The following is a 25,522-nucleotide window of genomic DNA, read 5'->3' as shown; positions in this document are numbered from 1 at the left end:
CTCCTTGCCAATCTCTTAGCCCAGCCTCCCCCATCAACCCCATTTCAACTAGTAGCACAGACACCCTAAGGCAAATGTGCTCCTGTTCTTCCTTCTCCTTTGATTTTTTCAGTAGCTCACTACCCTCTGCAGGACAAAGGCCAATGGGGCACAGGCCTTCTGGCCCTGGCCCACCTTGGCGACCTTACCCCTTAACTCTTGTGCAATGCCAGGCTGTTGCATAGCTCCTTGGTTCTCTATACCTGGGTTCTGTGAGAGTCAATTTTATACTTTGACTTTGCTAGGTCATTGTGTCCATTCATTTAGCCCAAAAAACTGACCTAGATATTGCTGTGAAGGTATTTTGTAGATGTGATTAGCATCCATAATCAGTTGACTTTTAAGTAAAGGAGATTACTCTAGATAATGGGTAGGCCTCATCCGATCTTTTAGAGGCTTTGAGAGCAAATAATTGAGGGTTCCAGAAAAAAGAAATTCAGTTTCAAGACGACACCATCTACTACTTCTGAGTTTCTAGCCTTGTGGCCTCCCCTATGGATTTCAGACTAAGACTTTCACATCAACTCTTACCTGAATTTCCAGTCTGCTGGCCAACCCTACCAATTTTGGACTTCTCAGGCCCCACAATTGTGTAAGCCAATTTCTCAAATTTCTTAATTATACATATGCACTATATCCTATTGGTTCTCTTTCTCTGGAGAAACCGGACTAATACAGTTTCTTACTGCCTAAAATGCTCAGTTTCCTCCCTCTAGTTCCCATCTGCCTGCAGAGACCTTTCTCATCCCTTCTCTAAGTGTGGGTATCACCTCCTCTGTGAAGGCTCCCTGAATCTGCCACTGTGCAGATGTGGAACCCAGACCAGTTTAGACTGCTGTCCTGCCTCTCCTTTTCCTCTAGACCAGACTGTGATCTTTCCAAGACCTGGAACATTTGCTGAGTTACCAAGTCCTGCAGAAAGGCAGACCAGGTCTGCTTTCCCTGAACTGGAGATTCTGTTTCCATCCTGGCTGTTGGGTTGTGGGAAAGACTGGGGAGACCGGCAAAGCTCAGAAATAAACATCAGATCAGTTCACTTATTTCTTCAAAACCCTCCTGATGGCCCCTCAAGACCCTTTTACTCCTCTCACACCACCCTATTATTTGCCCTTTCTCCTTCTGCTCCAGTCACACTGGCCTCCTTGAAGCTGTACAAGCAATTCCTCCCCCACCCCCACCCCCAGTTCTCCCACCCCTCCCATCCCCCACCAAACACACCCTCTCCTGCCTCAGGACTCTATCCCAGCCACCACCTGTTCAGGAATGTTCTTCAGAAACCAGACTGTTTACTCCCGGGGCTTCTCAAGTCTTTGCTTGAATGCCATTTCCCCAAAGACGGCCACTCGGACCGCCCTTTAAAAAAATTTTCTCCAAAAGCTCTTGCTACCCCCTGACAACCTCCCTCATCTTCTTTATCTGTTTCTCCGCACGACCCGTAAAACTCCTCAGGGTAAAGATTTTATCTAGGCTTTTTCTTTTATTGCAAACCCAGCTACTAGAACAGGGCCTGAAACACCGAAGGAGCTTGGTAATTATGGATTGACTGAATAAATGCATGAATGAGCTGGTGCATCCGTGGGGTGCTTACCCACCGCCCCAGAGGGGTGTGAGCGACAGCTGAGCGGAGATTAAGGATAGCGGAGGGGCTGGGGGGGAGGAGGGAGAGCAGGGCTGGCCACGCCCCCAGGCCGGCGGAACTCGAGGAGCGTGGACCCGCGCCGCCCGGAGGCTTGAGGGAAGGGCGCCGGCGCCGCCGGAAGGAGCCGCGCGGTTCGCGGCCCCGGGACGGCGGCTGGACCGTTCAGGATCTAACATGGAGGGGCTTGAGCCCGGCACTGTCTCTGACGACGCCATGGACTCATTCCTGGAAAAGTTCCAAAGCCAGCATTACAGCGGCGGCTTCCGCGAGGACCAGTGGGAGGAGGTGGGCGGTCCGGGGGGCTCCGCATGTGTGTGAGGGTGTGGTTGGGAATCCCGGGGCCCCTGGCTGCCTCCGCGCATCACCCCCTAAATCACTGGATGGATGAGAGTTGTACTTGAGTGTGGAGAAATCGGCCTCGAGGTTTTGAGAGTCGTCTTTAGCTACCAGTACGTTTAAGAGCCTGGGTTTTGGCATTAGACATGACTCTTAGTGGCTCTGATTCTGGGCCGGTTAAACTTCTCCGAGCCGGTTCCCTCATCTGTAAAATTGCCCTGCTGATGGCACCGATATCTTAGAGTTGTGGGTAAACTGCCTGGCTACATAGGAGGCCTCAATTAATGTGAATTACTGCCCCTGTTGTAGAATGTGAGAACTGAAAGAATCCATAGGTAGAAGTTATTACCCTGCTTAAACTCATGTTAGATGGCCTGGATGGGGGGTGGTGGTGAGGATACAGCAAATCAGGAGTAAGGAAATTTTGTAGAGTCATGGAATTGGATCTACTCAGTGGAAAAATCATGTTCATATAGTTCATTCTTTTACACGCTCCAGGAATTTGAAAAGATCCCCTTATTTATGAAGAAAACACCATCAGAAATTGATCCTCAAGAGAATCCCGACTTGGCGTGCCTCCAGTCAATCATTTTTGATGATGAGCGATCTCCAGAAGGTATCTTAAATGACTCTCACATTTTGGTTTGTCCTTTGTTTGAATTGAGATAGAGGGTGAGTCAAGTAGTAGTTAGCATGTGGTGCCCTTACCACTATTGATTCCACACATACTTCTTTGGGTACTTACTAAATGCTAGGCATTAGGGATTTAGTAAGAGACAGTTTCTGCCCTTTAGTGGGTAGTCAAGAGGGTCCTAAAGAATCAGGACAAAAGTGTGATAAGTGCCACTGTGGTGCTATACAGTAGGTGCTGTTGGAACACTGAAGGGGCAGGAATTCACAATGTATTTGAAATTTGAACTGAATGTTACAATCTTGTAGGCTCTTACCAGAGTGAGGAGGGTAATCTGCATACTAGAGAATGAAAAAAACAAGTAAAAGAAATATGATTTCCTCCTGGTTTCTTCATTAATTTTTTAAAGTCCCTTTTTTCAAGGGACAGGATAAACATAGATTTTCCCACTCCCTGTCCTCCATTTTGAAGCACTTTATAATTTACTTTTTAAGATATTTGGAATTGATTGTAGCATTAACTATGTATGTAGATTTTGTTTCTATTTGTTATTAGTTTTCTTCTAGCATTAATTTTGGATTTTCTTTCCTATTGCTTTCTTCTATTTGGCTTATCATATATTGCATTATTTCATGATGTAGAATCTATAATCAATGAGTTTTTTAAAAAATAGGAAATAGCGATCATTTCCCTTTTTCTTTGCAGAACAGGCCAAGACTTATAAAGATGAGGGCAATGATTACTTTAAAGAAAAAAACTACAAGAAAGCAGTGATTTCATACACTGAAGGATTAAAGAAGAAATGTGCAGACTCTGATTTGAATGTTGTCCTTTATACAAATCGGGCAGCAGCACACTATTACCTTGGTAATTTACTCAAATACTTCTCTTATTAAAAAAATGTTTTTTTTTCTGACCTTGTATCCCCCTCTTAGAGATGTTAAAAAGGAGTACTAGGATCCTTGGGTAAGAAAAGGTATATTAATCTAAGGGGGAATATCTCAAAGAGGGTTTTGTGGGTCCCTTGTAGTAGAAAAGATTACATGGACAAGCTGCTTCTTTATTGGAGATTTGTGTGCACACTAGTATGTTAAAGACTCCTAGATAATCTGCAGCAAAGAACCTTCTGTCTTTCTCAAGTTTTGTAGGCTTCCTTTTCAGGTAACACTTAACATGCAAAGCTATTCTGTAGACATGACCTTGGAGAACACTGATTATTTGGGTAGCATTATTGCTGGTAACTACTCTTGGTCATCTTAGACTCATTTTTTTTTTATCACAGGGTTTCCAGAGGACCTGGAAATGATCATTTCTGAGGGGCTGGTAGAGAACAGCCCTAGCAGTGCAGCTGGAATGAGTCTTTGGTACTCACTGCTGTTTGACCTGAATTTCTGCCACCCGTAGTCTGCTTGAAGTGTTTTCCCCTTATCCTGTTTTATTATAAAATTCTTAAAAGTAAGAGTGATATAGAACCTTAGGTATTATTTGGGCCACCCAACACCCTCATTTTATTAAGACTCAGAGAGGACCCTTTGGTTAATCCTAGAACCTGGACTAAAAACCTGATCTTCAGTTTCAAGTGAAGCAATACGTTTTCTTCATTCAGACAAACTGGAGTTCTTATCCTGTGCTAGGCATTGGTACCATAGAAACAAGACCTGCCCTTTCCCTAAAGGAGTTTTATTCATTTATTTATTCAGTCGCTAAATATTTATTAAGCTCTTCCTGAGCGCTGGGCCCTACACTGTGGGCAACATCTACATAATCCCTCTTGCGGAACTTGAAGAATGTGATATATGGGGTTAATAAGACTGAAAGCACCTTGCAGGTAAAAAAATGTTTGTGCGACACTAGAGATACAGATTCATAATCTGAGTCATTATTTAAAGAATATTTTACCAGTATGATTTATGAAACTCTTTCATGTTCGTAATTCCACTTGATCTCATAGCAGCAATGTAAGGTAAGGTCAGGTTAGCAACTTTATCTCTATTCAAGAGACTAAGAAATCAAGGCTTTAGTAAAATGACTTGTCTAAGGATACACAGTACAGGATTAGGTTGCAAAATCAGGTTTGATTCAAAGTGTACTGAGTAGAAGACAGTTACAGTATAGTACTTGAAGTGCCAAGATGGAGAAATGGAGAGAATATTTTTAGAGTACATACCAGGTACACTAATGCTTCCTGGAGAAGGGAATAGCTGAAATGAAACTGAGAAAGTGGGCACTTATCAGGTGGAAGCAGGTGGAGAGGACATTCCAGCCTGTGCAGAGAAATTCTGGGAAGTCAGTGTTACCAAGTGAAAGTACACAGCAGGGACTGGCAAGATGAAGTTACACAAGTTGGCAGGGGGCCATATCCTGGGGAGCTGGTTGGCATGTTAAGGTGCTTGAACTTTATACACTCGTCAGTGAAGAGCCATCATGGGTTTATGCAGGGAACTGGCATAATTGGATTTCTGTGGCTTTGCAGAAGGAACCACTTGGCAGGTGATAAGAAGAAGATGAATATGAAGGGGGAAATCTTGAGGAATGCAGTAATAATGAGGAAGAAGAAGAGAGGATGGATTCAGGAGAAATTAATTAGGTCAAAGTAATTGGGCTTGTTGAATTAGGGAGGAATTGGAGATGATTTCCAGGTTTCTAGCTAGGGTAGGTGGGAAGATAGTATCACTACTTAAATAGGTAGTCTACAGATAAGGGAGCAGATTTTAGGGAGGGGTCGTGGTAGTAGTAATAAAGCTTTGGAGCAGGTCAGGTTTGAGGTAGCTGAGACATCCAAGTGGAGAAATCATGAAAGCGGTTGGCTAGATTGGTGTGAAACTTGGGGAAAGGTTTGGCCTGGAGATTTATATTCATAGTCATCAACGTGCAGGTAGCAGGTGAAATCCAGCAGAAACTCCCCAGGGAGCCTGTATGTAGAGAGAGTTAGTAGCTGAGGAAATCTTTGGGGAAGCAGAAACAGAGGGAAGTGGTAGATGAAGTGGCCGCTAAAGAGAAAGATTGATTGGGAAGAAATGAGGAGAAACCGGAAAGGGTAGTATCATGTCTAGGAAAAATGTCAAGGAAATCTCAGTACAGCAGAAAGATGAAGATTAATATAATTATTTTCTGGCAATTTCCCATCCCAAGTGATGAAAGCATATGTATCTGTAAAACTGAATTCAGGCACTTCTTGTGATTGGAATTTTTTTTCCTACTTTTTACTACACAGGTAACTTCATATAAATGAATGTCTGCTTTTAAGATCTAGAACTTTTACCTGCTAATTTGGAAATCTGGGTATCTTAGCAACTTTTTTTTTCAATTATAAAAGTAAATATATATATATATATATATATATATATATTTTTTTTTTTTACATGGGCAGGCACCAGGAATTGAACCCAGGTCCTCTGGCATGGCAGGCAAGCATTCTTGCCTGCTGAGCCACTGTGGCCCGCCCAGAAAATATATTTTTTATAACAACTTTGAAAAATTCAGTTAAGTTAAAAAGAAGAAAATTAAAATCACTCATATTTCCATAGGCAGTTAACACTATGAACATTTGGATATATATCCTTCCTGTCTTATTTGAATTTAGTCTTGGTTTTCATCATAGTTATGCATGATTTGAATAGTCAAATAGTTCTTAGTTATTTATTATTTTCAGTCTTTTTAATTGTGGTAAAGTGTATATAGCATAAAAATCATTTTAACCATTTTAAGTGGACAATTCTTTGACGTTAAGTACATTGACAACATTGTGTAACTTTCACCTATTTTGAGACTATTTCACCACCCTAAATCAAACTTATACTCATTTAGCAATAACTCCCCATTGCTTCTTCCCCTTACCCCTGGTAACCACTACTCTGCTTTTTGTCTCTACAGATTTGCTTATTCTAAATATTTCGTATCCGTGAGACCATATAATATTTGTCCTTTTATGTCGGCTTATTTCACTCAGCATAATATTGTCAGGATTCATCCATTGCAGTGTGTTCCAGCACTTCACTGTTTTTGTTTTTTTCTTTTACTGCTGAATCATGTTCCATTGTATGGATATACCATAATTTGTTTATCCATTCACCTATTGATGGACTCTTGGGTCGATTTTACCTTTTGGCTATTGTATGTAATACTACAATGATCACTGGTGTACAAATATCTGTTCAAGCTCCTGTTTTAAATTACCTAGGAGTTGAATTGCCAGGTAATTCTGCATTCTAGCAGCAATGTATGAAGGTTCCTATTTCTTTACATTCTTACCAACACTTGTTATTTTCAATTTTTTTTTAATAGTATCCATTCTAGTGGGTGTGACATAGTCTCCCATTGTTTTAATTTGCATTTCCCTAATGGCTAATGATGTTAAGCGACTTTTTGTATATTTATTAGCCATTTAAACATCATTTTTGGAGAAATGTCTATTCAAATCTTTGGTCCGGTTTTAAATTGGGTTGCTTATCTTTGTTGTTCAGTTTTCTGTATAGTCTGTATATTAAACTGTTGTCAAATATATGGTTTCCAAAATATTTTCTCCCATTCTTTAGATTGTCTTCTTTTTCTAGCTGATGTCCTTTGGTGCATAAAAGTTTTTAATTTTGATGAGGTTCTATTTTTTCTTTTGTTGCTCGACCTTTTGGTGTAAAATCTCAAATTCCATTGTCTGTTGCATGGTCCTGATGATCTTTCCCTGTGTTTTCATGTAAGGGTTTTATAGTATGAGGTCTTATATTTAGGTCTTTGATCCATTTTGAATTAATTTTTTATACAGTGAGAGATAAGGGTCCATATTCATTCTTTTGCAAGTGGATTTCCAGTTGTCTCAGTACTATTTATTGAAGAGACTGTTCTTTTCCCATCGGATGGACTTGGCACCCTTGTTGAAAATCAGTTGGCCATAGATGTATGAATTTGACTCTGGACTGTCAATTTTATTTCATTGATCTATATGTCTGTCCTTATGCCAGTACCAGATGCTTTAATTACTGTAGCTTTGAAATCAGGAAATATGAATCCTTCAACTTTGTTCTTCATTTTCAAGGTGTTTTGACTATTCTGGGCCCGTTGCAAGTCCATATAAATTTGAGGATCAGATTTCCATTTCTGCAAAAAAGGCTGCTGGAACCTTAATAGGGATTGCATTGAATTTGTAGATCACTTTAGGCAGAATTGACATCTTTACTATATTGTCTTCCAATCCATGAACACAGGTTATCTTTCCATTTATTTAGGCCTTTAATTTCTTTCAGCAATGTTTTATAGTTTTCAGTGTACAAGTGTTTCACCTCTTTGGTTAAATTTATTAGTCACATAGTTCTTTAAGGGTTGTTATAAATAGCATTAGTCCCTTAACTGCTTCTCCTACCATCTCCCACTCCCCAGAGGCAAGCATTTCCAAGTATTTAAGCCATTTCTTTTAATGTATACCTCTATATGGCTAAATAACATGGTTGTGTTAAATCTTCTTTAATTTTTCAGTTTTAGGCATTATCTGTTGATTTCTACTATGGAACCAACTTTGCTGTCTATCTTTTATGTCAGTGGCACATATCTTGTCACCCTGTCACCTTATCCTTGTTTGTGTGTGTGATTTGGGTAGGTTTGGTATTCATTGTTTACATTTTATGACTGTGCAAATGTTCACAGTTGAGCCACATTGCATAGTATAATAATTTTATTTTTTATTAATAAAACTTTTTAACTTTTTAAATTGTGAAATATAACATATATAAAAAAATCAGTAAATCTCCAAGTACATTTTTTTAACAAGGTGTTATAGGACAGATTTTAAAGTTTGGTATGGGCTACAGTTCCACAATTTTTAGTTTTTTCTTCTAGCTCCTCCGAGACACTGGAGACCAACAGAAATATTAATATAATGATTCAGCAGTCATACTCATTTGTTAGATCGTTCTTCTCTGTTATACTCCTTCTCTTTAAATAACATATATATATATATAAGAGCAATAAATTTCAGAGTACATTCAACAGTTAGTTGTAGAACAGATTTCCGTTTGGTATCAGTTACAATTCCACAATTTTAGGTTTTTATTTCTAGCTGCTCTAAGGTACTGGAGGCTAAAAGAAATAGCAGTATAATGATTCGGCACTCATATTCATTTGTTAAACCTGACCTTCTCTATATAACTCCACCATCAGCTTTGATCTTTCTCCCACTCTTTGGAGGTATTTGGGCTATGCCCATTCTACCTTTCATATTGGAAGGGGTTGTCAGTAATATGGGATAGGGGTTGGAACTGGTTAATGTTTTGGAAAGGCTGGCCCATCTGCCTTTCAGGACTTACCTGGCTTAGGAACCCATCTGACAACTTTTTTTTTTTTTTAATTTTTTTTTTATTAAAAAAAAGAAAAGAAATTAACACAACATTTAGAAATCATTCCATTCTACACATGTACTCAGTAATTCTTAGTATCATCACATAGATGTATGATCATCATTTCTTAGTACATTTGCATCGATTTAGGAAAAGAACTAGCAAAACAGCAGAAAAAGATATAGAATGTTAATATAGAGAAGAGAATTAAAATAATAATACTAATAAAATATATATATATAAAAAAGGAAAAAGAAAAAAACAAAAATAAAAGATACAAACAAACAAACAAAAAAACTATTTCAGGTGCAGCTTCATTCAGTGTTCCAACATAGTTACATTACACTTAGGTATTATTGTGCTGACCATTCTTGAGTTTTTGTATCTAGTCCTGTTGCACAGTCTGTATCCCTTCAGCTCCAATTGCCCATTATCTTACCCTGTTTCTAACTCCTGCTGGTCTCTGTTATCAATGATATATTCCAAGCTGATTCTCGAATGTCGGTTCACATCAGTGGGACCATACAGTATTTGTCCTTTAGTTTTTGGCTAGACTCACTCAGCATAATGTTCTCTGGGTCCATCCATGTTATTACATGCTTCATAAGTTTAGTCTGTCTTAAAGCTGCATAATATTCCATCGTGGGTATATGCCACAGTTTGTTTAGCCACTCGTCTGTTGATGGACATTTTGGCTGTTTCCATCTCTTTGCAATTGTAGATAATGCTGCTATAAACACTGGTGTGCAAATGTCCATCTGTGTCTTTGCCCTTAAGTCCTTTGAGTAGATACCTAACAGTGGTATTGCTGGGTCGTAATCCATTCTGCCATTCTATGTCTTTTGATTGGGAAATTCAGTCCATTAACTTTTTTTTTTTTTTTTTTTTTATACTCTTTTTTTTTTTTTATTAATTAAAAAAAGAATTAACAAAACAATTAGAAATCATTCCAATCTACATGTACAATCAGTAATTCTTAATAACATCACATAGTTGCATATTCATCATTTCTTAGTACATTTGCATCGATTTAGAAAAAGAAATAAAAAGACAACAGAATAAGAATTAAAACAATAATAAAAAGAAAAAAAACAAAAACAAAAAACCTATACCTCACATGCAGCTTCATTCAGTGTTTTAATATAATTGCATTACAATTGGGTAGTATTGTGCTGTCCATTTCTGAGTTTTTATATCCAGTCCCGTTGTACAGTCTGTATCCCTTCATCTCCAATTATCCCTTCTCTTTTTTTTTTTTTTAATTAACGGAAAAAAAGAAATTAACCCAACATTTAGAGATCATACCATTCTACACATGCAATCATTAATTCTTAACATCATCACATAGATGCATGATCATCATTTCTTAGTACATTTGCATTGGTTTAGAAGAACTAGCAACATAACCGAAAAAGATATAGAATGTTAATATAGAGAAAAAAAATAACAGTAATAATAGTAAAATCAAAACAAAACAAAACAAAACAAAACAAAAACCTATAGCTCAGATGCAGCTTCATTCAGTGTTTTAACATGATTACTTTACAATTAGGTATTATTGTGCTGTCCATTTTTGAGTTTTTGTATCTAGTCCTGTTGCACAGTCTGTATCCCTTCAGCTTCAATTACCCATTGTCTTACCCTGTTTCTAACTCCTGCTGAACTCTGTTACCAATGACATATTTCAAGTTTATTCTCGAATGTCCGTTCACATCAGTGGGACCATACAGTATTTGTCCTTTAGTTTTTGGCTGGATTCACTCAGCATAATATTCTCTAGGTCCATCCATGTTATTACATGGTTCATAAGTTTATCTTGTCTTAAAGCTGAATCCATTCTGCCATTCTATGTCTTTTGATTGGGATATTCAGTCCATTAACTTTTAGTGTTATTACTGTTTGGATAATATTTTCCTCTACCATTTTGGCTTTTGTATTATATATATCATATCTGATTTTCCTTCTTTCTACACTTTACTCCATACCTCTCTCTTCTGTCTTTTCGTATCTGACTCTAGTGCTCCCTTTAGTATTTCTTGCAGAGCTGGTCTCTTGGTCACAAATTCTCTCAGTGACTTTTTGTCTATAAATGTTTTAATTTCTCCTTCATTTTTGAAGGACAATTTTGCTGGATATAGGAGTCTTGGTTGGCAGTTTTTCTCTTTTAGTGATTTAAATATATCATCCCACTGTCTTCTAGCTTCCATGGTTTCTGCTGAGAAATCTACACATAGTCTTATTGGGTTTCCCTTGTATGTGACAGATTGTTTTTCTCTGGCTGCTTTCAAGATCCTCTCTTTCTCTTTGACCTCTGACATTCTAACTAGTAAGTGTCTTGGAGAATGCCTATTTGGGTCTATTCTCTTTGGGGTGCGCTGCACTTCTTGGATCTGTAAATTTAGGTCTTTCATAAGAGTTGGGAAATTTTCAGTGATAATTTCTTCCATTAGTTTTTCCCTTCTCTTTTTCCCTTCTCTTCTCCTTCCGGGACACACACAACACGTATATTTGTGCGCTTCATATTGTCATTCAGTTCCCTGATCCCCTGCTCAAGTTTTTCCATTCTTTTCCCTATAGTTTCTGTTTCTTTTTGGAATTCAGATGTTCCATCCTCCAGTTCACTAATTGTAGCTTCTGTCTCTTTAGATCTATCATTGTAGGTATCCATTGTTTTTTCCATTTTTTCTTCTTTGTCCTTCACTCCCATAAGTTCTGTGATTTGTTTTTTCAGATTTTCTATTTCTTCTTTTTGTTCAGCCCATGTCTTCTTCATGTCCTCCCTCAATTTATTGATTTGGTTTTTGAAGAGTTTTTCCATTTCTGTTCGTATATTCAGCATTAGTTGTCTCAGCTCCTGTATCTCATTTGAACTATTGGTTTGTTCCTTTGACTGGGCCATATCTTCAATTTTCCGAGTGTCATCCATTATTTTCTGCTGGTGTCTGGGCATTTGATCAGATTTCCCTGGGTGTGGGACCCGGCTGGTTGAAAGGTTTTTCTGTGAAATCTCTGGGCTCTGTTTTTCTTTTCCTGCCCAGTTGGTGGCGCTCGTGGCGCTCATCTGTCTGTGGGGCCCACAAGTAAAAGATGCTGTGGCTCCTTTAACTTGCCAATCCGAATCTCGCAGTTGGCCTGGGAAACCGCATGGAGGGGGGGGTCGCCGGCTGCTGCGGCTTAGGGGAGTGCCGGTCCAAATTGCCCAGCTGGCCCGAGACGCCAAGCGTGGCAGGAGGGCCCCGCTATCCAACGTTCCCAGTCAGACCGGGGAGCCACGTGCGTGGAGGGGACCCCAGTCGCCATCCGCCCCGGCCGGGAAAACGCGCGCCCCTCGGGTATCTCACCGCAGCGGATTCTCCCTGCCTGTTCAGCCGTTCCAGAATGGGGTACGCTGTCTTTTTGCTCTCTGTTGTGGCTCCGGGAGCTGTTTTGTATTGTTTCTGTTTCTTTAGTTGCTTTTCTGGAGGAGGAACTAAGACCCGTGCGTCTTACTAAGCCGCCATCTTCTCCGAAAGTCCCCTGACAACTTTTTAAGTGAGTAACTATATTATCTGTTCTGCCTACTTGATTTTCACTGTATTTACCACTAAGTCAGTGCTGTGTTCTCCCCCATTTTCTAACTCCCCTCCACATCAGGTGTTTTGGCCATTTATCTTTTAGGCAGCATCTTTCTGGGAGCTTTCTGACTTGTTCCAGTCTGAACTAGTTGCTCACTGTACTTGGTACACCTCTCATCCAGGGATCACTCTTCACCTGTCTGGGGATTCCATTTACTTTTCTTTTGTGTTGGAGCCTGGTTTCCTGGAACCAATGATTTTCTCTTTCTTATTTACTCCAGTGTTTCAGTGAAACACATTTTTTAGTAGCTCCATGAGAAAGGAGGCATTAAGAGAGAAGTTTTCTGAAATTTTGTAAAACTTCAGACATACAAAATAGTTTGCTCTCACACTTAATTGATAATTTGGTGAAGTATAGAATTTCAAATGGGGAATCATTTTCCCTCAGAATTTACATTTCTCCATTGTCTTCTAGTTTCCAATATTGTGAAAAGTCCAGAACTATTCTGATTCCTGAACCTTTAAATGGCATTCTGTTTTTCTCTTTGGAAGCATCTAGGATTTTCTTTGTATCCCCAGTGTGCTAAAATTTTATAACAGTGTACCTTTATCTGGATCCTATATGTTGGGAAACTTTTGTTTCAAGTTGGGAAACTTATGTTTCTAGGAAAAGTTTTAAAAAATTATTTGTTGCTTTCCTTGTTTGTGCTTACTCCGTTTTCTCTTTTTAGAAATCATAGCTGCAAATGTTTTGGGAGCCATGCAGCATAAGGCTAAGAGCTTAGTATTTAACTTGTCTTTTCACTGAATCACCACTGTGCCTCGTGCCCCCAAGTCCAAGGACCCTCTGTTTAATCATTGGTGTAGAATAAACCTCCAGTGTTCTGCCAGAATGGGGGCAGGCTAAGGAATATGGGGATCTGACTGCTTTAAAATGTACTTCCAATCCACCTTCATCCCCCACTTTGAGATAGGTACCTGGTGCCATAAGTTCCTGAGTCTTTTGCAGGTTCCACAGTAGAACTTAAATAGCTTTTTGGATTTCCCTCTGGTAGCATAGAATTCCATTTTCTTGGCCCATTAGCCCTTGTCCTTTACTTTTCCAGTATTCAAAATTTGTTCTGTGTTTCTTTTATTTGTCTCTGGGTTTATAGCCTTTTTTTTTTTTTTTAAGTGGGGTTTTTTGAGAGGGAGGTGAGTTAAATACTTGTTCTCAGTCTATCACCTTTTTTTAAATTAATTTTTTAATTTTTTAAAAAAATATAATAAACATTCTTAACATATGATCATTCAGTTCTACATGTATAATCAGTAATTCACAATATCATCACATAGTTGCATATTCATCATCATGATAATTTCTTAGAACATTTGCATCAATTCAGAAAAAGAAATAAAAAGACAACAGAAAAAAATTCATACATACCATACCCTTTACCCCTCCCTTTCACTGATCACTAGCATTTCAATCTAAATTTATTTTAACATTTGTTCCCCCATTATTTATTTTTATTCCATATGTTTTACTTGTCTGTTGATAAAGTAGATAAAAGGAGCATCAGACACAAGGTTTTCACAATCACACAGTCACATTGTGAAAGCTGTATCATTATACAAGCATCTTCAAGTCTATCACCTTTAATTAGAAGTTCTCAGATCTCTTATATACACTTTCATCAATCATTAAAAATTATTTGTGAGTACTATTTTAATAGCTACGTAAAGTCACATCATATGGACATACGACTCTTTACATTATTTGCTTTATTGTTCCACTACTGTTGAGTGTATAGGCTGTTTTTAGGTTTTTAAAATAATGCAAAATGAATAAAGTTAGTCATAATGTTTCTCCAATAATTCTGATTATTTTTTAGGCTAAAACGGGAGTTAGCAAACTTGTGGCCCGCAGGTCACATCTGGCCCCTTTGCCTGCCATAATCTAAAAATGATTTTTTGATTTTAGGCAAGGATATTCTTTCTTTCTTTCTTTTTTATAAGGATTATAAAATCAAAGCAAAACAAAAGCAAGAATATATGACAGACCATGTAATATAGTCACAGATCTAAAATATTTACTTATCTGTCTGTTTATAGAAAAAGTTTGCTGGCCTCTGGGCTAGAGTTCTAGAAGTGAAATTAATTTGGTAGATGCCGAACTTTTTAAGTAGTGTTCATAGTATAAATCTAGATAGTAAAAGTCTATCTCATGCCCTCCACCTTGACTAATGTGTATGTGATTATTTTTTTAAAAAAGAGGTATATTTGGGTTGTTTGTTTTATGAAATAAGTTCATAGTATACAAATCGAACTGTCACTTAAAGCAGTCCTATCATGTCTCTTACATGCAGATCTATCACATTCTTTTTAATGGCTATCTAGTATTCAATAGTGTGGATATGCCATAATTTATTTAACCATTACCAAATTGAGGATATTTAGGTTATCCCAGTTTTTCATAATTAGAAATAATGCTGCATTTAACTTCCTTTTTGTATATTTGTGCAAGTATTTTTAAGGATAAATTCTTGGCAGAAAGTTGTTGGGTCAAAGTGTGTGCACCAGGTCTATGCTAATTTGCTCTCTAATTTACCGAGAGTGCCCTTTTTCCTTACTTTTGCCAATACTGGATATTATCTGTCTTTAGTTTTTACTGATTTCATGTTAATTCTCCTTTCTCAAATCATAAGTGAATTTGAAATTATTTTATGTGCTAGTAGCTGTTTCTAGTTACTGTGGGTTACCTGATATAAACATTTTTAAGGCTCTTGATGAGCACAACTGTATTTTTTCTAAAAATAGTTGTTCTGGCTTATATTTCTTCAAGATTGTACAAGACCGTCTTTGTCAGTATACACAAAAATTTGAAACATTCTGATCTCAAAGTTTGTTCATTCTTTTATTAAATGGTATTTTGTTAGGCAATTTTCGTTCTTCTCAAAATGATGTGATGGCTGCCAGAAAGCTAAAACCCTGCCACCTCAAAGCAATAGTAAGAGGTAAGTCCTGTAGAACTGCAGTACAATTGTCATTCTGGAATAGATGGAACCCCTTGCACCTAAAGTTGAGACTTCTTATGCTTCGATAGTAAGGTGATAAAGTACTAATGAGATTCATCTTATTTTTGCCATCTTGATATTAAGTTCCTGCTTCTTATAAAGCAGGATGCCCATTTTAAAAGAATTCTCCAGAGAGTAACCTAACCCTTTATGTATAAGGAATTAGTAGAAAAATTGAAAGTCCTCATTTTAAATTAATAAAGAGTAAAATTAATTAAAACAAAGTAGTTCCAAAAGCCACAGTAATTTTTTTTCCAGATTAGTTGATTGAAAGATGAAGTCTTCAAATGCCATGTTACTGTTAATTAAAAGATAGGTTATAGGACCTTTGTTGATAACTGATGTGGAGATGTTCCCAGATTACTTTTTTTGTTGTAGTTTGACCTCTCTTTGTAATAATAGTGCTTTTATTACTATCATACTTTACCTTTTGTTTGAAAAGCCAATAGGTGCTTTGCTAACTTTAATTTATTCATCACATATTAATCTTCCGTACATCTCCATGGACCAGCTTAAAGTGCTTTATCGAATTCTTCCACTTTAAGATGTTCATGGTTAGGAAATGGTAAGTAGATCCTTAGCTATAGGGAAAGAACTGAACAAAGATTGGTAAATGAATTCAGTATAGTTCAGTGGGACTAACTTCAGGCTAAAAGTCTGTAATCCTCTGTTTAATTGTTTTACTTTACAATGTGACTTTGACAAGACTTAACCACTCTGAGTATCAATTTGCTAATCTCTGGAAGATGAACTTGGATTCTGTGACTTTTAAGCCCTCCCAGTTCTCATATTTTGAAATTCTTTATGAAGCCTGAAGAGGCTAACTGGAGAAAAATGAACATGATTGTACTTTTTTCAAAAAATTCTGTAGAAAGGAGAGGCAGTTTAAACAAGTGAAGTCATAAAGAAAATTAGGAGAGACCTGAGTAGCCAAGGACTTGATGAGTGGCTGAGGCAAATTCTGTTTATAGTTTCCATTTAAAAAATCATCTGAGGTGGGCTTTTGTCTTCCCCCTTGTAGATGTGGAACTGGAAGCTCAGAGATGCTCAGTCTTTGTCTAAGGCCAAGCTGGTAAATGACAGAGCCAGACTTCAAACCTGTATCTGTCTGAGTCTAAGCCCTGTGCTCTTTGCAAGTTAGTTGTAGCCTTCCCTACTTTAAAAGTCCTTTAAATAATACTGGAGAGGTTTAGAGGAGTTTTGAGTTGAAGGGATCCTAGAGATCTTTCTGATCCGGGATATGAAAAATATCTGTCCTTATCTAGGGAGGGCAGTATATGGAACTTTATCATCTGCTCTCCCTTTATGGTGCTCTCAGGTGTGGATAGGGAGTCCTGTTTAAGACTGGCTCTTTTCATGCATGTTGTACATTGATCTTAACAATTCTGGGTTCTGCAGGTGCCTTGTGCCATCTGGAACTGGGAAACTTTGCTGAGGCTGTGAACTGGTGTGATGAGGGGCTGCAAATAGATGCCAAAGAGAAGAAGCTTCTGAATACCAGGGCTAAAGCAGACAAACTGAAGGTTGGTGGCAAAATCAGTAGTCAATTGGCATTTGGCTTCCTCAGCCTGTGGCTCTTGGGTCATTGTAAACTTTTTCTCCTTTTAAAAACAAAATCCAAAACCAGCTGATATGATACAATCCCTACCTTTGGAACTCTGTAGAAGGGACACGTAAGTAAACAAGTAAATAAACGATTGTAATGTGATACAGGTAAGCAAGAGTATATAGTATATAAAAGTGGTATTTTAACTTTGCCATGGCAAAGGGGTAGATATGGTGATAGCGTGCAGAGAAGGTTTGCTGAGAGGGGATGTCTGAGCCTAATCTTGAAGACTATGCAGGAGTTTTCTTGGCTGAATGGGATTGAGGGAAGAGCATTTCAGACAGGAACCTAGTTGGATATTACAACAGATCTGGGTTTGAATACTGCTTTTGCCACTGCCTACCTGCATAACCTTGGGCAACTTCCTGGTTTTTTTGAAAATCAGTCTCCTCTTTTTGATAATAAGGAACATGATAACATATACCTTAAAGGTTTTTATAAGCATTTTATGAGATATATAAATGCATTCTTAGCTCCTTTTCCTGACATGTAGTAAGAACTCGATAAAGAGTGGCTATTATGATCTGAATAAATGGGAAACAGCATGTAAATATCATACCATAGTCTAGTCTGCACACTGTGTAAAGCTCTTGAAAGAGAAAAGGGGAAAGGACAAGTTAATATTTCAACAAAATCTTCAGCTTCTACAACAGTATGAAAATCCCAGCATTAACACATCTATAATTTGCTGATGAAGTGTTGCGTTTCTGGTATATAATAACAGCATCATTACAAAAATAATAATAGCACAGTACCTCACTGGCACAAATAGTATCCAACATTTTTATAGCACTGTGTGTATGCTTTGGTTGCTATCTTCAACATTTTACTTATATTAGTCCATTTAATCTACACAAAAGCCCTATAACTTAGACTATTCTAATTTTCCTTTTATTGGTAGGACAGCTGAAGCACAGAAATGCTCAGGTAAATTGTCTAAGTTACACAACTGTGGTGAATCTGGGCTTCAAATTCAGGTAATTTGACTCCAGAGTCCAGGACCTTAGCCATTGTACAACTCTGCCCCACATGTCTGTTTTAATGCAAAGCCAGAACTAGACTTCAGCTCTCCTAATCCCTGGTCTAGGTTTCTTCACTGCTTATATTACGAAATGGGAATTTCTGTTGCCATGGGAGTCTTCATCTGGTCCTGAACAGGAATACCGATTAGTCAGAGGTCATTTTGTTCATATGGAATGACAGAAAAAGTAATTATCTGTGGACTCATGTGGCTCAATAACAGAATTCTGAACCTGGGTCACTGGGTATGGACCAGAATTTCTAAATGTATAAAAAGGAGTGAATGTCTACAGGGCTACTATAGAAGGCCATGACCAAGACTTTCCACAGAAAACCCTTTCGTAGATTGTTAATATTTTGCCAGGCTGCTGTGATAAATACCAAGCAATGAATTGGTTTAAATAATGAGCATTTATTAGCTCATGGTTTTGAAGTCAGAAGACGTTTAAAATCACGATATTGGCAGTGTTTGCTGTTTAGTTTCCTAGTTGTTAGAATAAATACTATACTGTGTGATGGCTTAAGAATAAATACTATACTGTGTGATGGCTTAACAACAGGAATTTATTGGCTCATGTTTTAAAGGCTAGAAGCCTTGCTTCTTCCTGGGTTTGGGATCTCTTGGCTGGCTCATAATCTTTGGGTTTCCTTGGCTTTTTCATCATATGGCAGTGTACATGGTGGCATCTTCTTTCTTTTCCAGGTTCTGTTGACTTCCAGCTTCTGGCTGCTCCTTATGGCTTCCTCTTCTGTGTCCAATTTCCTTTGCTTATAAGGATTTCAGCCATATTGGATTAAGACCTATCCTCATTCAGTTTGGGCACACCTTAGCCTATAAAATTGTCAAAGGTCCTTTTTACAAATGGGCTCGTGCTCACAGGACCAGGGGTTGGGACCAGAACATGGCTTTTATGGGGGACATGATTTGATTCCTAATACTTGTTTTCTCCTGAAAGTCTGCTATGTGCTGGTACTGGTTGCCAATAATCCTTGGTGTTCCTTGGCTTGTATATATGCCTCCTGTTTTCTAACAGTGTCCTTTTCTTCCTTGTTCTGTCTGTTCTTGCTTTTGCTGATTTTTGGCTTCTCTTTATAAAGCTGCTATTTTAAGGCCCACCCTTTCCCAGTTAGACACACCTTAACTAAAAATAACATCTTTAAAGGATCCTATTTACAGTGGGTCCACATCCACAGGGATGTGGATTAAGATTAAGAACATAGGTTTATTGGAGTACATAATTAAACCTATCACATGGATCTGAATAAAAACTTCTAGGTCCTGTAGCACAAGCACAGTTAAGGGGAGCTTTTAGGGCCCAGAAACCTGATATTAAGTCTAGGTGACATGGCTTGCCAAGTAGCAGAATTAGTCCCTTATATCTGAGTATATGAATTGATTCCGGATGCCAGTGTGTTTGGCATATGTCAGCAACAAACTTCATGTGGCTGTATTAATAGGCAAAATAGATTTCAAGGCAACACATACTGTCAGAACACAAAGTGAGATGTTTTTTAAATGATAATCATATATCTGATAAGGGTTTACTATCCAGAGTATATAATGAACTACACCTCCACAGAGAAAGACAACCCAATTAAAAGTGGGCAGAGAACTTGAATAAAGAAAGAAGAGATGTATTTGGCTAATACACATATGAAATGATACTCAACATTATTAGTCATTAGGGCAGTATAAATCAAAACCACCCTGAAATACCACTTCACACTTAATAGGACGGCTGTTACTAAAAAATGGAAAATAAGTGTTGGTGAGGATGCAGAGAAATTGGAACCTTTACACATTTGCTGGTAGGAATATAAAATGGCACAGCCAGTGTGGAAAATAATATGGTGGGTTCCTCAAAAAGTTAAACAGAATTACCATATCACCCAGCAATTACACTCCTAGGTATATACCCCAAAGAATTAAAACAGACTCAAACAGATACCTATTTTCAAGCTGTGTTATTCATAATAGCCAGTGTTCAAGCTGCATTATTCATTATAGCCAAAAGGTGGAAACAGCTCAAGTATCCAGCAGCACACAAGTGGATAAACAAAATGTGGTGTATGCATACAATAGAATATTATTCAGCTGAAAAAGAATTACATTCAGATAAATGCTTGTAATGTAGTTAAGCCTCAAAAACATACTAAATGAAAGAAGCTCAGATACAAACGTCACATGTTATATGATTCCATTCATATGAAATCCAGAGTAGGTGAATCTGTAGAGACAGAAAGCAGATTGGTTACCAGTGCCTGCGGGAAGGTGTATAGTGACTGCTTAATGGGTATGGGGGAATTCCTTTTAGGGTGATGAAAATATCTTGAAACTAGATTGAGGGGATGGTTAAACAACATAGTAAACGTACTAAGTACCACTGACTTGTATAGTTTAAAACGGTTAATTGTCAATTTTAAGTTATATGAATTTTACCTCAAAAATTTTTCAAAAAAGTATTCTAAACATAAAAGACAAGAAATCAATAAATGGGATTTAATTGTAACAAATATTCTGCTTTTCAAAAGACATTCTTGAGACAATTAAAAGGCAAGCCATAAAGTGGGAAAACATATTTTTAATACATATGTCTAGCAATGGATTTGTATCCAGAATGCATAAAGAGATCTACTCAATAAGAAAAAGGCAGAAAACAAATTTTAAAATTTCCTTGTATGAACAGACACTTCTCAAAGAAGATTTACAAATAGCCAGTAAGCACATGAAAATATGCTGAACATCATTAATCATTAGGGAAATGCAAATTAAAATGTCAGTGGCAAAACTCTCTTTCAAAAATGTGGGGAAAAAATAAAGAAAGGAAGAAAAATTGGGGAGAGATTAAGACATTCCCAGATAAACAAAAGGTGAGGGAGTTCATCACTGCTAGACTGAAAGTGATGCTAAGGAATACTATAGTTCGAAAAGAAAGGACAATAGACAATATATTGAAGCTGCATAAAGAAACATCTGTGAGGGTAACGACAGTTAAGTATAAATGCAGTACTATTGTATTTTTGTTTTGTAACTTTTTACTTTCTACAGGATTTAAAAGGCAAATGCATAAACTGATAAGTCAGTGGTTTTGGACTCATAATGTATAAACATGTAATTTGTGACAACAACTACATAAAGGTGGAGGATGGGGAGAGGTATAGAAACACTGTTTGTATACTGTTTAAGTTGGTGTCAAAGCAAAGGAGATTGTTATAGATATCAGAGAATATGCAAGCTCATAGAAACAGAAATTAGAGTAGAAGTTGCCAGGGGTAGAGGGCAGGGGGCAATGGCTATTTGATGCATAATGGGTGTAGGGTTTCTGTTTGGGGAGATAGGAAAGTTTTAGTAATGGAAGGTGGTGAGGATACTCCAACGTTGTGAATATTATTAATCCCACTGAATGGTGTGCGTAGGAATGGGAACATTTATGTTGTATATATGCTTCCAAAACTGAAGAAGAAGAAAAAAACAGCAACTAAAGAGACAGTGGCAATTATATGCAATATGTAATCCTGGATGGTATCTAACAAGGGAAGAGAAAAGGCTCAAAGGAATTTATTGAGACATATAAAAAAAAATGGCACATAGACTGTAAGTTTTATATCAATGTCAAATTTCTTGAATTTGATAACTGCCCTCAGGGTGGTTACATAAATATTCTTGTTCTTAGGAAATGTACATGACAGTATTAAGTGTTCAAGCAGCATAATGTATATAACCTGCACTCAAGTGTTCAGAAAATGAATTGATAGATAAATGGATAAATAAAATAATGTGGCAAATGTGGCAGAATGTTAAAGTTGGTGGATGTGGGTATCTGGGGAGTGTTGGAGTTCTCTGTATAGATTTTTGTATTGTTTTGTAAATGACCTGTAATTTGAAAGTGTTTTAACGTAAAAAGTTAAAAAAACAACTCCCATCCAATAGAATGGATGAAAATTTTCAAAGACTGATGATACCAAATATTGGCAAATACGTGAAACAACTGGAAATCTTATACATTGCCAGTGGGATATAAATGTTATAACCACTTTGGAAATTTATTTGGCAGTTTCTTATAAAGTTAAACATATATCTATCATATGACCTAGCAGTTTCATTCCTAGATATTTTGCCTGAGAAATGAAAACATATTTTCATAGAAAGACCTGTATAAGAATGTTTATAGCTGCTTTGTTCATAATAGCCCTAGAATTGGAAACAGCCTTGGGTCTAAGAGCAGGAAAATGAATAAATAAATTGTGGTATATTTATACAATGAAATATTACATGACAATAAAAAGAAATAAGCTTATCAGAACAGAGCTGGGGTGAGAAGGGGATTGATTCCAAGTGTCATGAGGGAACTTCCCAAGGAATGGAAATGTTCTTATCTTGACTAGAGTGTGGAGTGTTGAATACCCAATAGTAAACCTTTGTCAAAACTGATTGAACTCCTTCAGTTAAAATTTATACCTCAGTAAAGTTTGTTTTTTTTTGAAAGCCATCACAGAAATCTTCAGCAAAATACTAGCAGACCGAATCCAACAGCATATTAAAAGAATTATACACCATGATCAAGTGGGATTTATCCCTGGTATAAATGGTTGGTTCAGCATAAAATGAATTAGTGTAATAGACCATATGTGCTAGTTTGAAACTATTATGTATCACAGAAAAGCCATGTGTTAATCCTGACCCAATTTTGTGGGGCCAAACCTATTGTTTAGGCTGGAAACCTTTGATTAGCTTGTTTCCAGGGAGACTGACCCACTCAGTTGTGGGTGGGAACTTTTAATTAGTTGGAGATGTGACTCCATCCCTTCAAGGCAGGTATTGATTAATTTACTGTAGTCCTTTAGAAGGGGAGCATTTTGGAGAAACCTCAGATGCAGACACTGACATTTTGAAATGCAGAAGTCTCAGGGGAGATAGTTGCTTCAGAGCCAAAAGAGGCACAGACATTTGGAGATGTTTGGAGTGTCAACAGAGAACAGACACTTAGAAAGGAACATTTGGAGATGCAGAGCCAAGCAAGCCAGAGTTGTGTCCTAGAGGAGCTAAGTGAAGGCCCACTGACGCTTAGAGAAGAAACCACTGTAATCAGAAGCTGGAAGCAGTGGAACTGGGAACAAGGACCAGCAGACACCAGCCACATGCCTTCCCATATGACAAACACCAGCCTTCCTTGAGACAAGGTATCTTTGTCTGGATGCCTTAGTTTGGACATTTTTATGGCCTTAGAATGGTCACCTTGTAACAATAAACTACATTTAAATGCAGATAAATGCATTCTGGCGGCATTTAACATACCAGTGCAACACATTAACAGAATGAAGGGAAAAAAATCACATGATCATCTTGATGCAGAAAAGGCATTTGACAATGCCTTGATAAAAACATAGAACACTAGGAATAAAAGGAAACTTCCTGAACAGAATTAAGGGCATATATGAAAAGCCCACAATTAACATCTTCCTTACTGGTGAAAGACAGAAAGCTTCCCCTCAGATAAAGAACAAGATAAGGAAGCCCACTATCACTGCTGTTATTCAGCATTGTACTGGAAGTTCTTGCCAGAGCAATTAAGTGAGAAAAAGAAAAGGCATCCAGATTGGAAAGGGAGAAGTAAAATTTGCCATATTTGCAGATAATATGGTCCTATAAAAAACCCTGAAAAATCTACAAGAAAGCTCCTAGAGCTAATAACTGAATTCAGCAAAGTGGTGGGGTACAAGGTCCACATCCAAAAACCAGTAGTAATTTTTGTACACAGTGAACATTTGGAAGAACAACTCAAGAAAAAATTCCCATTCATAATAGCAACTAAAAGAATTAAATATATAGGGATAAAACTAGCCAAGGATGTAAAGGTCTTATACACAGAAAACTAAAACACATTGCTGAAATTAAAGAAGACCTAAATAAATGGAAGGATATGCTGTGTTCATGGATTGGAAGACTAATCAAAATACATGGTATTGGCACAGTAATCAAAACAGCATGGTATTGGCACAAGGACAGACATAGACCAATGGAGAGCTCAGAAGTCAACCTTCACATTTGTGGCCAGCTGATTTTTGACAGTTTCAAAATCACCATTCAGTTGGGAAAGAGTGGTCTTTATCAACAAATGGTGTTGGGAAAATTGGATCTTCATTTGTAAAAAAACAAAGACCTAACTTCTGCTTTATACCACACAAAAATCAACTCAGAATGGATCAAAGACCTTAATATAAGAGCTAGAACTATCAAACTCCTAGAAGAAAACATAGCATCTTGAAGGCTTTGTGTCACACAATGATATCTTAAACTTTACAGCCAAAGCACAAGCAACAAAAGAAAAAGACAAGTGGGATTTCATCACAATTAAAAACTTCTGTGCATCAAAGGACTTTTTTTTTCCTAAGAAACACTTATTAGATTTCTTTTTCTTTTTCTTTTTTTTATTAATTAAAAAAAAATTAACACAACATTTAGAAATCATTCCATTCTACATATGCAATCAGTAATTCTTAATATCATCACATATATGTATGATCATCATTTCTTAGTACATTTGCATCGATTTAGGAAAAGAACTAGCAAAACAACAGAAAAAGATATAGAATGTTAATATAGAGAAAAACATAAAAATAATAATAAAAAATAAAATATATATATATGAAAAAAAGGAAAAAGAAAAAAACAAAAGACACAAACAAACAAAAAAAAACTATAGCTCAGATGCAGCTTCATTCAGTGTTTTAACATAATTACATTACAATTAGGTATTATTGTGCTGTCCATTTTTGAGTTTTTGTATCTAGTCCTGTTGCACAGTCTGTATCCCTTCAGCTCCAATTACCCATTATCTTACCCTGTGTGGTAGTTAGATTCAGTTGTCAACTTGGCCAGGTGAAAGCAACTAGTTCTGTTGCTGTGGCCATGAGCCAATGGTAGGTGAATCTCATCTGTTGCTAATTACATCCGCAGTCGGCTAGGAGGCGTGTCTGCTGCAATGAGTGACGTTTAACTTAATTGGCTTGTGCTTAAATGAGAGAACGCAATGTAGCACAGTCTAGCAGCTTGGCATTCCTCATCTCAGCACTTGCAGCTCAGCCCGGGCCCTTGGAGATGGAGAAAGAAATCACCCCGGGGAAAGTTGTTGGAACCCAGGGGCCTGGAGAGAAGACCAGCAGAGACCATCCTGTGCCTTCCACGTAAGAAAAGAGCCTCAGTGGAAAGTTAGCTGCCTTTCCTCTGAAGAACCAACAAAATAAATCCCCTTTTATTAAAAGCCAATCCATCTCTGGTGTGTTGCATTCCGGCAGCTAGCAAACTAGAACACCCTGT

The 25,522-nt window shown here is 37.5% G+C and overlaps 1 protein-coding gene across 2 annotated transcripts in view; it reads left to right on the top strand.

The window, feature by feature from the left end:
• Window positions 1-1,770: 1,770 nt before the first annotated feature.
• TTC4 (tetratricopeptide repeat domain 4) overlaps window positions 1,771-25,522 on the top strand; it is a 38,703-nt gene continuing 14,951 nt past the window's right edge. For both annotated transcript variants that reach the window (XM_077149548.1, XM_077149549.1), the window contains exons 1-5: window positions 1,771-1,963; window positions 2,513-2,630; window positions 3,351-3,512; window positions 15,441-15,518; window positions 16,977-17,101. In XM_077149548.1, coding sequence (XP_077005663.1) covers window positions 1,853-1,963; window positions 2,513-2,630; window positions 3,351-3,512; window positions 15,441-15,518; window positions 16,977-17,101 — 594 coding nt within the window. In that variant the 5' untranslated portion in view covers window positions 1,771-1,852. The remainder of the gene's footprint in view (window positions 1,964-2,512; window positions 2,631-3,350; window positions 3,513-15,440; window positions 15,519-16,976; window positions 17,102-25,522) is intronic.

This window comes from Tamandua tetradactyla, chromosome 2, assembly GCF_023851605.1.
Source record: "Tamandua tetradactyla isolate mTamTet1 chromosome 2, mTamTet1.pri, whole genome shotgun sequence".
Classification (NCBI taxonomy): Eukaryota; Metazoa; Chordata; class Mammalia; order Pilosa; family Myrmecophagidae; genus Tamandua; species Tamandua tetradactyla.
The sequence above is the reverse complement of the archived record's forward strand: the minus strand, read 5'-3'. Positions and strand labels throughout refer to the sequence as shown.